Here is a 14,317-nt window from a genome sequence, read left to right on the forward strand (position 1 = left end):
CTAGCTCTCTTAACTGCTGTTAGGTCTGTTCCTATCTACCTGTCCCACCCTTTCATAATTTTCAACACTTGTATCATATCGTCCCATAATCTGCATTGCTCTAACGAAAAAGGACCTACTTCTTTGTATTTGTATTTCTTCATACTGGGTGCATTCTAGTGAAGGTAAATTCTAAAATGCGAACATTAAGTAGAGATTGACATTACCTTGTTTGTTCTGCTACACCAGGGATAGCGTTTCCAACAAACTGTGCCGGTGCGATCTCAGGCAAAGATGTTGAAGGTTTTCTCAGCTTCAGCAATGCGTGGTTAGAATCATGCTTATAGTTATTAGCTTCACAGGAGTCACAGATGGTGTATGTGGGGCAAATGCTATGAAAATAAATTTAAATTGTACTACCTTAATTTTATTTTACAAACATACTTATGTTCAAAACAGTCAATGATTAAGTTTCTAATAACAATGTTAAATTTTAAATGAGTTTTTCTTTGTGAACTCATTCCAGTAAAATGCACATAACATTAATTTATTGCATTTTTAGCTAATTGCGAAAATCCTTCCTAATTACTACCATTGTACAAAATAACCTGTGAAAGTATACAGAATAGAAAACATATTGATAGCATGTTACAACATTTTGGTCACCTCACGCTTCCCATAATTATGTCCCAATAGGAGTAGAAAAAGCCCAATACTAGCCTGAGTGTTAATGTAACAGAAAATAAGTTTCAATGTTTGCAAATGATAATTACAAACAAGCCTAAACCAATAGACAGTAAAGAGTGTTTAGCACAGGTAGAGGAAAAAGTCACTGCCAAAGATTAAGCTAAGGTTTTCACTCACATGTAATAAAGTAGGGATATTTCATGTAGGATATTTCTGTGAAATTACATTACAGTCCTGTTTTCTTTGAGGTACAATATAAGCCAATTATATTACACAGTTGGTAAGACTGTGAAATGGCTTTGGTCTTCCACTGATGCAAACAGTGCAGTCGTTTGGGTCAAGAATCATCCAAGTGCCTTCACCACCATGGCACAAAGACACGCTGCTTCTTTTTAGATTTTCTCTATAATTACTGATACATCCAAATGTTTCCCAAAATATCAAATCTGTCTTACTTAAGATTAAAGTTTAACCAATATCCTGATGTTGTTGAGCATCAATGCAGGTGCCATGTTTCATTGTCGATGGACAAAGGGTGGATCAGATAAGGCCGTGCCTGCTCACTTGAGAAACATCCACACTCCATGAGTTTATTGAAAGTGCAAGGTCAAAATCACTTTGTACTGACGTAACACTTGGTGTGGAAATCAGGTGTGAAGTCAAGTGACTCTGAAGCAGAGCAAAACTCCCTCCTCCAATGTTCCAGTGTGTCTGCTTTGCTTCTGCGTATAGCTTTAAACTACACTTAAAATTGCAATGTTGATGCAAACCAAAACCTCTGCACACCGATGCTACAGTTACAGTGTAAATGTACCCTTAAACCTGTATTTAATCTGGCTGCATAGATGCCTGCATGGCAGAACTGCAGATCACAAACAGGACACTTAAACTTCAACTATCATTCAGACTTATTTACCAAATTGGTCAAGATTTGACAGTTCAGTCAGGCTGCCATACAATACAAGAGAAGCTCCAAATATTTGGTTGTGTAATTCAGTTTAAGTTGCTTAATTTCAATGTTTATGAGTTAGTCATCTGAATCTAAAAAGTCTGAACAGCAGACAAAACAGAAGTTTTGATCTCATGAATTAAAAAAAATTGAAAGATGAACTATAGAAAGCTGTTGAAGAAAATGGACCCAGAGATGTTGGGAGTGAAATTCATCTTCAGCGGCAGCACAGAACAGGTGATAGCGAATCGGCCATCTATTTTCCACACTATCCAATTTTCTGTTCATTTTGCATTACCTCCAAAAGTGAATTTCACCTCTGGTGTGTCAAATAGGCACAAATCTTCATAAAACCAAGTACAGAGAATATAATTTACACTTTACATTACCTGCACTGGTAGCGTACTCCAAGAATACGAGACTGGCAGTTGCTACAAGCCATGAGCCAATCATAGTAGCAGATCTGTGTAGTGTGAGCCTCTGGAACTTGAACAGGAGGTGCCACCGGAACACTGAATGAGTCTTGCACCTGCTGCTGAATGCTCACCTTCTCAAAGAAATCGCAACAGATCCGGTCAACTGTTTCTTTCACGAGCTTATCTTTGAACTGAAAATTAGAATGTACATAAGCAGAAGTCCCAGATAACAAAAAAAAATTAAAATATGGCTGTAACTGGCTAAAAACTTTAGGACAGAATAATGAGCCTTCGTGCCACTATGGAAAATCATGCCTTCAATATTCTGTCCGCCAAGAAAACGATGGGTAAAGCAATAGGATTTCGGCCTCAGGCCCTTTGGTGGTGTCATGCCTCAAAGTTCTACCCCCTTTTATTATTTTGCTTCTTGTTTACATGTAAACATAGGAAAGAAAGGGAAGATTTAAAGGAGAAACGAGCCATGCACCATTTCTATGAAGTATAATTTTTCCATATACTAACTTATTTTGTGGTGAGGAACAAGAAGATTAAATCATTTGTGACTACATTTAGTCTGTCAATAATTGGCCTAATAGTGGCAAGTATGTCCCATGTTTAAAAAAATATATACTGCCTGAACTGCTGGGTATTTCCAGAATTCCAGTATTTTGCTTTTGTTTTACACTAATAGTCTTGTTCTATGCAAACACGTACAAAGTAATGATACTTTTCAGCCTACCTTCATTACTACTCAGAGAGAAAGTCAAATGAGTACGTCGGATACAATTTCATATATATAATTAAAATGGCTTTGAAGGTTCATCATGGACAGCCAACACTATAAATGGGATAGCTATACTTAATTTAAGTAAGCTTAGATGAAAGCACTTGATTATTACATAAATTCCCACAAGGGTCATTGCATCACTAGATTGATTCGCTAATGTTGCAACTCATTGTCAAACATACATAGAACGAGATTGCTAAGACCTGCCTCAAGTCAGGTCAGACAAATTTAGGATGAGACAACTATTATAGGGACTGACAGCCATTACCATGCCCATGTAAATATGTCTGGACAGCATCAGTTTACCCTATGGGCACTGATCATCAGCAAAGCAACTGACTTTAATGTCTATAACAACATAAATATCAGTCCTTACAGTTTCTCTAAGCTAAAAGTCTATACTTTTATTTTTAATTCTAATTCCCCACCCTGACCCGATTAGAATCATATAATGGTTACAGCACAGGACGCCATTCAGCCCATTGTGTCTGTGCCGGCTCTCTACAAGAGCAACCCACCTAGCCCCACTCTCCCGCCTTTTCTCCGTAGCCCTGCAAATTTTTTCTCTTCAGATAATTATCCAACTCTCTTTTGAAAGTTTTGTTTGAAGGTCCCTCCACCACACTCTCCAGTAGTGCATTCCAGATCCTAACCACATGCTGCATAAAAAAAGTTTTCCTAGTGTCCCCATTGCTTCTTTTGCCAATCACCTTAAAATCAGTGTCCTCTGGTTCTCAATTATTCTGCCAACCGGAACTGTTTCCCCCCCCATCTACTCTTGCCAGAGCCCTCATGATTTTAATAAAAGCAAAATACTGCGGATGCTGGAAATCTGAAATAAAAACAAGAAATGCTGGAACCACTCAGCAGGTCTGGCAGCATCTGTGGAAAGAGAAGCAGAGTTAACGTTTCGGGTCAGTGACCCTTCTTCGGAATCCTCATGATTTTGCACACTTCTATCAAATCTCCTCTTAATCCTCTCTTTACCAAGGAGAACAGCCCAGCTTCCACAATCTATCCACCTAACTGAAGTTTCTAATTCCTAGAGCCATTCTTGTGAATCTTTTCTGCATTCTCTCTAATGCCTTCACATCCTTCCTAAAGTGTGGTGCCCAGAATTGGACTCCAGTTGAGGCTGAACCAGTGTTTTATAAAGCTTCATCATTACTTCCTTGCTTTTGTACTCTATGCTCCTATTTATAAAGCCCTGAATCCCATATGCTTTATTAATTGCTTTCTCAAATGCCCCAGCATCTTCAATGATTTGTGCACATATACCAGTTTTATGACTCATGCTGGGATCCAGTTCTATAGGTTTTGGTAAACTTCCTATACCCCAACCAAGGAGACATTCTTTGTGCTTCAACTTAGAGAGCAAATGTCAGCAGGCACTTCAACCAGAAGAGCATCATAAGAAGCCCAACCTTGGCCTCACCTGGTGTCAATGCACAAGCACCATATAATGAGCTTCACTCAATAGCATTAGCAGTAAAGAATATACAGACTTCACCTCCCCTCTCCCCACCCTTCTTCCCACCCCCAGTCTAGGAATACAGGGAAAATGCAATGACCCACCACTGCTATGCTGGCAATTAACATTGCTAAATCAGTAAACTCAGCAAATCTCTCTATAGACTGGAATCAAATCAGACAACTTCCTAGACTTATCACTCAACAATATACCACTTAAAAAAAAAATTCAACTTCCCTTTGGTCACTTGGCCTGTTGAGAAACATTGTAGGCCAAGTAAAATCCTTGGTAACGAAAAAATCAAGTTAAGTGAACACAGTGAGTTAAAGACTGATCACTGAAAAATCATAGAACAGTGCCAGTTCGCAAACTACCATCTGCCTGGATTCAAAAAGGTTTCAAGCCATTAGCTTTCTGCTACTTATATTCATGTTCTTCATAGAACCATCAAGCCGAACAGCAGCAAGTTTTGAAGAACACAATGTGCAAAATTTAGTTGTTATCGGAGGTTTTTTAAAAAAAAAGTTGACATTTTTGTTACTGATGAGCCAAGTTGGAATGCGGCAAACAACTGAAATGAAGTTTTCAAATTCATCTGGATACTCCATATAGGAGTGAAATTGTATCATACATAATGAACATACCAGTAGGGACTTCAAGGTTTTAACTACACTGATGCGATGGCCTCAGCTCAGTGGTCAAGAGTCAGAAGGTCATGGGTTCAAGCTCCACTCCAGAGACTTTTAGCACATATTCCAGCCCAACACTTCAGTGTTGTCTTTCAGATGAGACACCAAACAGAGGCCTTTCCTACCCTCTCAGACAGGTATTAAAAAGAAATCACACAGAAGTGTTCAAAGAAGAGCAGGGAGATTCTTCAATTGCTCTGACCAATATTTATTTTTCAATCAATATCAGTAAAATAGATTATCTGGTCATTAATCCCATTGCTGTATGTTGATCCTTGCCGTACGCAAACTGGTCACAGCACATCCCTATAACAGCAACAGCACTTCAGAATTTCTTCAATGTCTGTGATGTGCTTTGGGACCCCTGGAGGGCATGAAAGGTACTGTGCAAATCCAAGTTCTTTCTTTTAATACCTGGAAGGAAGCATCTTAGAAGCACAGATCTGTGCAGATGAAATGAATAACGAGGAAAACAAATAAGTGGTGCAACTCGTTTACGTCTCGTAAAGCAATAACTTGAAAATGGGAACTTCAGCAGAAACAATGTCCTGTTATTAATCTTCTATGTTTGTCAGCAATATTAACTTTGTTAATGTTGCACAATAGTGTTGCTTTATACTTCTGTCAACATTTTCAAGGCTCTGATTACACGTCACTCAAGTTTTAAAATCAAATATAGCACCAACTGTTCAAAATCTAATTGTCCGCTTAAGAACAAGATAGCCCTACAACTCCAAAAAAAATGGCTGCCACAAAATACTAAGACGGATCTATACAAATAAAAATGTCACGTCCAGACCAGTTACCAATGTAAAAACTACAATGGTTTAGAAACACAAGATCACAGCTCTAGAAATGCATTTCCTTCACTGCAGCTGCAGTAGAATGCTTTAGAATTATAAGGGCAGAAATTATAAGACTGTTGGCAGCAAAGAGCCTCGCATAAACACGAATGCATAGAATCAATGCTGCATCCACATCTCTATCTAAACTGCGCTCACAGCTAGTGAGGCTTCACACCAACAGTAAAGTCTTTCAATTTCTGCCTTATAATCCCATCCTGAACAACAGGTATGCCTGTACTTACTGTTTCCATATACCGTGTAAACCAAACTGGAGGCAGCTTTGTTTTGTCCTTGCTTTGATCTACATCTTTTGACATCACCTACAAGAATAGTGATATATACAAAGTCACAATATTTGCGTAAATTAGAAGAAAATAAAGCAGTATACACAGTTATACACTGATTAGCTGCACCATTAGGATAGGACAAAAATATTTTTAATTATTCAGAAGAGAATAAGTAGGCATATATAGTTGTTACTTATTAACTGCTTGTTAGCTCCAAACAGTCTGGCAGATCTGCAGAACAGTAAAGTTGATCAACAAGCTGCAATTTGATACTAGCACACAGCTCTAAACTACAATTCCATCTCCTTCTCAAAGTCTGTGGTTTGACTGTGGCATCCAGTGAAATAACAGGAAGTCAAAGCCATGCACTTTTTCACAAGGAGAAATTCTCTTCTCTCCCTTTCAGGCTACTTTCATGCAGCTCTTGCTGGCTGGCTGAATAATGACACTGATCAAACTTTGGAAGCAGGTCACTTGCACTCTGTCATAGAATGATGTGTGACCTGAGAAGACCTGAGGTAAGGGCAAAAAAGCTTGGAAAAAGAATACAAGCAGGCTTCCAAGTCAACAAAGTGCGAGCGGAAGAAATGAGGGAAATAAAAAAAGGCATAGCTCTAAAGGGATCCTCCTTCGTCAAAGTATACCAATTCAATTGCAGTGTGGATGAATGTCAAAAACTGTAGCAATGCTCAGTATAGCCATTAGCTTGCTCTTTTGACTTAGTAAAATTACTTTACCTTTCTTTTAGCTTCTTGAGAAACCTTCATGTCTTGGCCAATGGATTTTGCTAACTGTGAATAATGTTTCATTTCTTTTTTCTTAGCTTTCTTATTCTGAGATTCTTTCAATTCATTATTTTCAAAGGTTCGCTTTGCATACTGGCTTTCTGTTTTTTCCTTCAGTTGTTTTACTTCATAAGCACTCATTTGAATTTGATTTCCTTGTTTAACTGCACTCTAATTAAAAGGAGCGCAAATAGCAGTAATTAGAGGTCACAACATTTTACCACAAACAGCATGACAGTACATTACACAGCATTTGCAATTCAACAAAATAGTCTATGACCAAAACAGCCATTGCTTTTTAAAAAAAACAATATTCAGCAGGCAGTAGGTACTGTAGTCCTTATGGTACTGTAATAACCCAGAGGCTCCTAGTTCAAATTTCACCAAGTTGTGAATTTGAATTCAATAAATCCGATTAATGGAAAGGAATAACAGAAGGGAAGGGAACCAGTCTGGCCTACACGTGATTCCAGTCACGCCCTATGTTGTTAACTCTTAATGCCATCAAAGGTAGCTCAGTAAGCAACTAGGCAACAGTTGTGATACCATTGTTCACACTCAAAGAACAAGCAAAAAAAAAATTCCATTCAAAGTATGCTTCTGGAATAACCTCATTTCAAGGTCAAGCTCAAGCACTACTGGTGGAGAGCGTCATCATGAACAGGGGAGATCACAGCATCAGAACACATTCCTTGTTGGGAAAGAAAAATGAACAACTTGCCCAATAGAAGGGCAACTCTTTCAAAGCCATTTAATGGCACTAATGCTAGTTATGAAAAGTCTATAGCCCAGACTATTCCACCTCCAGCAAAGAATAAAAATTGGGACTTGTTCCTCTAATGGTTACGGATGTTTATCCCATGTGGCTGACCCATACAAACAATGAAGGACTCAAGTTTTATTCCCTACCTGAACTGAGGTAGCTCATCCCAGTGGATCAGTGATGGGTGAGCTAGAATTTGGCTCCGTGCTTCTGGGTTAGAGGGGACAATTAGCCTAGATAATCCTACTGACTGTCCACTTTAAGTCTTGAGTATGCAGACACTGATGAGAATCAATGCCCGTTGTGATGTCCCCTTCACAACCATCATTGTCATGAATGATTCAGTCATTTACTCAAGAATAATGGTCACTTGGACATGGTATTGGAGGGTGTCTGGTAGAACTAGACCCCAAAAAATCAGTGCCTACAGGTGAACGGTAGGACAGAAAATTGGAAACAATAATAAAGGAAAAGGGGAATGGAAATGACAAAGTTACATCAATATTGTTTGGCAACGAAGAAAGATTCTTAAGTGTTCATATATTAAACCATACTAAAGTTGGAAGCAGTTTAAATGAATGCAAGTGTATCCATTATTACTCATGTTGACTATATCCACACAAAAGGATTAATGACCATAAGATAAATTCTTCTTTCGCCTCCTTATCTCGAGAGACAATGGGTAAGCGCCTGGAGGTGGTCAGTGGTGTGTGGAGCAGCGCCTGGAGTGGCTATAAAGGCCAATTCTAGAGTGACAGGCTCTTCCACAGGTGCTGCAGAAAAATTTGTTTGTTGGGGCTGTTACACAGTTGGCTCTGCCCTTGTGCCTCTGTCTTTTTTCCTGCCAACTGCTAAGTCTCTTCGACTTGCCACACTTTAGCCCCGCCTTTATGGCTGCCCGCCAGCTCTGGCGAACGCTAGCAACTGACTCCCACGACTTGTGATCAATGTCACAGGACTTCATGTCGCGTTTGCAGACGTCTTTAAAGCGGAGACATGGACGGCCGGTGGGTCCGATACCAGTGGCGAGCTCGCTGTACAATGTGTCTTTGGGGATCCTGCCATCTTCCATGCGGCTCACATGGCCAAGCCATCTCAAGCGCCGCTGACTCAGTAGTGTGTATAAGCTGGGGATGTTGGCCGCCTCGAGGACTTCTGTGTTTGAGATATGGTCCTGCCACCTGATGCCAAGTATTCTCCGGAGGCAGCGAAGATGGAATGAATTGAGACATCGTTCTTGGCTGACATACGTTGTCCAGGCCTCGCTGCCATAGAGCAAGGTACTGAGGACACAGGCTTGATACACTCGGACTTTTGTGTTCCATGTCAGTGCGCCATTTTCCCACACTTTACAGGAAGTATAATTGACTAATATACACTTGATTACAATAAGTGCACTTATTACACAGATGTCATCTTTATCATAGTATTCGGAACCATTTTCCTTAGTGTACCAGTTAATAACAATGCTTAGTGGTATAAAGTGTTGTAAAAAAAATTAAGCAAAAAGAACAGGGTTGAATTAGTACCAAGTGATACATTTTTTTAAATCACAATTAATTCAACAATGTGCAATTACCTTTAAAACCTCTTCATATTCCTCTGTAAAGAGAAAAAAAAAATTACAATAGATAAAAACAAAATTGCCATACAGAAGGGGAGGGCAAGTCGACAACTAAAATTTCCAAAATGCACCTTACAGACTATGACTATCCATATTCAAAATAAAAGTAATGGGGGAGATGTTCACCAGCTCCTTTCGGCATTAAAGAGCCTATGAGGTGGCCAAGATGGGGTCTTGAGCTGAAGTGTCAGTTTGCGTCCATCTTAGTGCAAGACACCATCGTCGGTAAAGGAGTCGAAGCACGCGCGAGAAATGGTTGCTTAGAAGATCGATAACTGGTTGACTGCTACCTAAATTGCTAGCTAGGTCTCATTAAGGAGGCTGTATACAAAATTATAGGGGCATAGATAGGGTAGATAGGAAGAAGGGCCTGTTTCTGTGCTGTATAACTCTAGGACTCTATGACTGTACGACATTTTTGTGGCTAATGCTTGACCCAACACCCTCTCCCGACACTCCAGCAACATTTATCCTGAAACTTCTGAGGATTTCACCTAAAAAGGTGAAGTGCTGTACTACTCTACCTTAATGGACACCTCATAGGAGTCACCAGGAGAAGGGGAGTACATGGTTTTCAACATGTTTCTAGGGATCCCCCTTGGTCTACAGGGGGAAATGGGAGGGAGACATGAGGCCAGGCAGAGCAGCACCAGCTGCTACAGGAGAGGTGTACAGGGCATTCTTCCTCATCTGGACCTCCTCCAGCAGAACCTTACATGCCACTTCCAAAAACCTGTGCATCCTCTCACTGAATCCCTGAGCCACCTTGTAACCTTCTGCTGTGTGTCAGCCAGCGCATTCCATACTTTCAGTGGAAGTCAGAGCTTGGAGCCCACATATACTGCTGCACGAAAATTACTTCTAATCAGTGCTCGTGCTAAACTTGCAGGTGCCTGTTTTAGCACTTCCAGGCAAATTATAGTAATCAGGAATTAGGCCCAAAATTGTGTGCTAAAACCATAGTTTTAAACATCACAGCACCCATTTAGTGCCTGTTTTTACCTTTTCACCTACTGCCCAGTTGAAAATAACAACTGAGGGAAAACAAATACACATTTTTATAAGGTGATTCATTCCGTACTATATATATTATAGGCTTCTTTGAGCCCACAAACTAAATAAAATGTATGACTCATAATGAGGATTGCAAAGCACATCAATTCAACCAGGCCAGTTGGAGGATACAGGTGACAAGAGGTGCAATACTGAGCATCCAGTGCATCCTGAGCTTCTCTGTAAAAGCAAGGTACTCTTGGCTAGTTCCAGAACTGCACTGGTAGAGACCTGGGGTTGTTCGGGTTATGGTTTGTGAAAACTGGGGGACCCGAAGAGGGAAAAAAATCCATTTTCTTTTTAAACTTACACATTTCTAAGCTTATTCCTAAAATTATAGATACTGGTGTTACTGCAAAACTATTTTTTTTCTGCTTTTCAAGCAACTCAAGTTTGAGGCTGAACAGAATAATGGTGTTGAATACTAAAAACGTGCACTTTAATAGCTAAATAATCTGCAAGTTTTCTATATTTTCAAATTTAATTCTAATGCACACCTACCTGCACTGTTAACAGACACCTAAAAAGAAAAAAAAAGTCATGAAATAAAATGTACAAAGTATTCTAACCATTACTTTTATGAAAATAAACATCTACATTGCTATCTAAGCTATTGGTCAAGGAGTTATTTGTATATTGGCTTTCATTCCTTAAAAGCACCAGAGGTACTTGGGAGTTAAAGAACATATTAAAGCAATATCACATATCCAATGTGGGATGAACCTGGAATTTTGGTCAGCCAGGCATTTGATTCGTGCAGAAACCCATTACTAGAGTCACCAATCCAAGTTACTGAGGAAAGTCACACATGTACTTTCTGTTTACCTCATATGAAGTACAGACTTTCTTCTCATAGGGACACATCCTACTTAAGCTCACAGAACTTCGATGCAGATTGACAAGAACCAAAGTTTAGGGACCTCAAGTATGCATGGGAATGGTGCTGGAGTTTAACCAGTTCAAACTCTCCAGATACCAGCACAGATCACTGGCAAGCTTCCACTATTTATATAGTTAACCATTCTATGTGTCGGCTTCAACTGGACCCTGTAATAGATTTATTCTGAAACATCCCTTTAATAAACCAGGCCAGCTAGTCATTCATCAATTGTGCCCTGCAGTGCTAACTCAATTATCAGATTACTCAATCTGCGAGGGATTCAACATGGCTCCCATCTTGCATCGGTGTGCTCTCTTGCAGCCAGCTCAGCCCCAGAGAATCTACTTATTCCTATTTACATACCATCTCCAGGAATATAATCATTAGTTGATCATTAAGACAATGTTCAAGCACAGGTTTAAGCCATTGCTGGTGGACAGTAGGTACCAGAAACTCCTTGAGCAGCACAACTCAGTACAAAATTAATTTCCCAAAAAATTAATGTGTTAAATTGCAAAAGCTAATATCATGAATTGACAAACCCATTTAGAACATTAAAAGCTGGAGTAAATTTAAAACTATTCAAAATATTCTAAAATATTGCTGAGCACGACAGGTACTCACCTCTTCATTTTCTTCATCAAAGTACTTCATCTGCACATTATTGAGATCAAAGGAAACTTGTACCTGAAAAAAAAAAATGTAAAAATACTATTTTCTGGATTTTAACGACAACAAAGTTGTAGAACTCGTCAACCATACTAACACTTAACACACACACTGTGTCTCACTCTTGAGTAAAATAGTTTGTGGGAGGTGAATTAGTAAACAGCGTCTGCACTGTTGGAATTCAATGATGAAGACTATTAGTTTTAATTAGCACTGTCCTTTCAAATTAAGATTGAGACTTCATCTCAAAAACAAAATGTGATAGAAACAAAGCTTTTTCCCCCACTTTAAAATTCCATGTTGTCAGCCCTTCGCTATCAAGTTTACTTAACCAAGTAGCCCTCCTGATCTGTAGAGTTCAACACCACATTTACCAACCAAACTTTCAGAGTAATCCCAAAAGGCTGCATCTTAATGGAAAAATTAATTCCCTTTACAACTTCCTTTAATTTTAAGTAACTAAATCCACCTAGAATATAAACCCATCACCTTCCCACTGACATTACCAGCCACGATTTGTCAATCTCTAATGGCTGGTAGGAGGCAACACTGCTTCTAGGAGGCATTCGAGTGTGCCTGAGTTAACTCACTCAGTTTTCCTTCTCTCCCTTCCTCAAATAAACTGTGCTTACAAAATGACAGCCAACAATTCATTTTTAATCCAGTCTTGGAAAAAGTCCAGCATTATTCAGAAATTGTGCCATGTTGACATACCATTGTTTTGTAATAGTTTGTTAACATTTGTGAAGCACGACTTCTGGGACAGCTAAAAAAAATTCAGTCTGATGTCTACAGGTTATGGAAGGTCAGATGGATAGAGATTTGTACAGACTTTTTTTCGAATGTCCTAAAGGAATATTTTATAGATGAAGCATAAGGATGTGTGTTTACGATTACTTGCACAGAAGTCAACTCAAAAAGGTGCTGTATTTTGTTTTACAATGGTAATTTCCACTCTACATTAAAAATTACTACTAGATGTCCTCAAACTCTACCTAGATTCCTTTACAATTAGGTCACCAAGTTAACATTAAATGCTTTGCATAGAACTGAAACAACTGAGAGCCCATCACATACAGATTCCTGTACCTGTTCTAAAATGTTATGTTCTGAAAAGGACTGGCTCATGCTAGAGGTTACAGCGATCTTCATTGAGTTGAAAATTCAAGCTCAAAGAAGTTATAACAAGTAATTTACAGTGCACTGTCTGGATAGTGTTCTGCTTTTGTCAGACTAAAAAAAAGACATGCATCAGAATGCAAGGAAGGTTGATCCAACATGTAAACTGGGGTGGCTTAGGAGAAATATTGGAGATCAGAAAATTGGAGCAAGTAACAGGCAGAACATCTTTACTCAAAGATACAGGCTTAAGATAGACTGGCAGGCAAGGGTGTACAGGTGGGGTTGTTTATTGCATCAATGGATGATGTGATGAGATTTTTGGGGTACTAGAGAGATGAATTTCAATGAGCAAAAACGCCTTTGTCACACATGATTTTTCTTATGAATCCAGACAGAGACACTGCTGTTACCCTGTTTGACCAAAGGCATCAACCAATCATGACCTTATTCATCATCTGCACATGTACTTTACAGCAGAAATCAATGAACAGCAATCATGAATGGGCACCATGGCAGACTTATTCTCTCTTTTCTAGCCTGGGGACATGGAGTGCCTCTACTGTCACTTTATGAGAGCATATAACATGGACCAAAGATCACATACAAGTTAAAATCATATCCAACTGAGATCTATCCAAAAAATAAACTTCTAAAATTACCCTTATTTGTCAATGTTGCAAATTCTTAAAAATTTTCATTGGAATCTTGGAAAAAGATTTATAATACTCAAGAAAACACATGATCAAGTTTCATAACCTCACAATAACCTAAGGCCCAAAAATCTCACAATGATAGGAGTGCTGAATGCCCACTTCTCTTCATTATTAATGATTTTTCAAAGCCAATTATTTCAAAACTGCCTCTATTGTTACCAGTTTGTTGATTAAAGAAAAAAACAAAACATTCCACCATTTTCTGCAAGAGAAATTTCAGACCCCAAGAAATTCTGTTTTGATATCATCCTCTGCAATCAACACAAGAACAGCAGAGGCCACTGTTCAAGTCTTCATCAATGCAATAACATCATTTCTTTCCCACACCTACAGTAACACAGGTCAGGAATAAATTCCAAGTAAACTGCTAACAGTGAATAAAAATTACACCATAAAAGACTTTAAGGATCAAACATCAATTTGCTTAATTCTGTTATTTGTGTACAAAGCCCAAGTCAATTACCAGCAAAGTGTACTGAAACATCTGAAAGCTCTCTAGAAATCCACAAACAAGTTTTTTGAACCTTCAGAAGGGTTGTTGGCTAGGTGACAAGGTTTATGGAACTGAAGTATGATATATAGGAATTAACTTGCGTTT

General features: G+C 38.9%; 1 protein-coding gene across 4 annotated transcripts in view; it reads right to left on the reverse strand.

Moving 5' to 3' along the window:
- nbr1a (NBR1 autophagy cargo receptor a) overlaps positions 1-14,317 on the reverse strand; it is a 52,313-nt gene that overhangs the window by 31,130 nt on the left and 6,866 nt on the right. For 3 of the 4 annotated variants that reach the window (XM_068013370.1, XM_068013369.1, XM_068013372.1), the window contains exons 2-8: positions 11,840-11,902; positions 10,837-10,855; positions 9,238-9,260; positions 6,848-7,066; positions 6,066-6,143; positions 2,005-2,222; positions 207-371 (exon numbers count right to left, since the gene is read on the reverse strand). In XM_068013370.1, coding sequence (XP_067869471.1) covers positions 207-371; positions 2,005-2,222; positions 6,066-6,143; positions 6,848-7,066; positions 9,238-9,260; positions 10,837-10,855; positions 11,840-11,902 — 785 coding nt within the window. The remainder of the gene's footprint in view (positions 1-206; positions 372-2,004; positions 2,223-6,065; positions 6,144-6,847; positions 7,067-9,237; positions 9,261-10,836; positions 10,856-11,839; positions 11,903-14,317) is intronic. The other variant, XM_068013371.1, reaches the window with a different exon arrangement.

This window comes from Heterodontus francisci, chromosome 33 (assembly GCF_036365525.1).
Source record: "Heterodontus francisci isolate sHetFra1 chromosome 33, sHetFra1.hap1, whole genome shotgun sequence".
In the NCBI taxonomy this organism is placed as follows: domain Eukaryota; kingdom Metazoa; phylum Chordata; class Chondrichthyes; order Heterodontiformes; family Heterodontidae; genus Heterodontus; species Heterodontus francisci.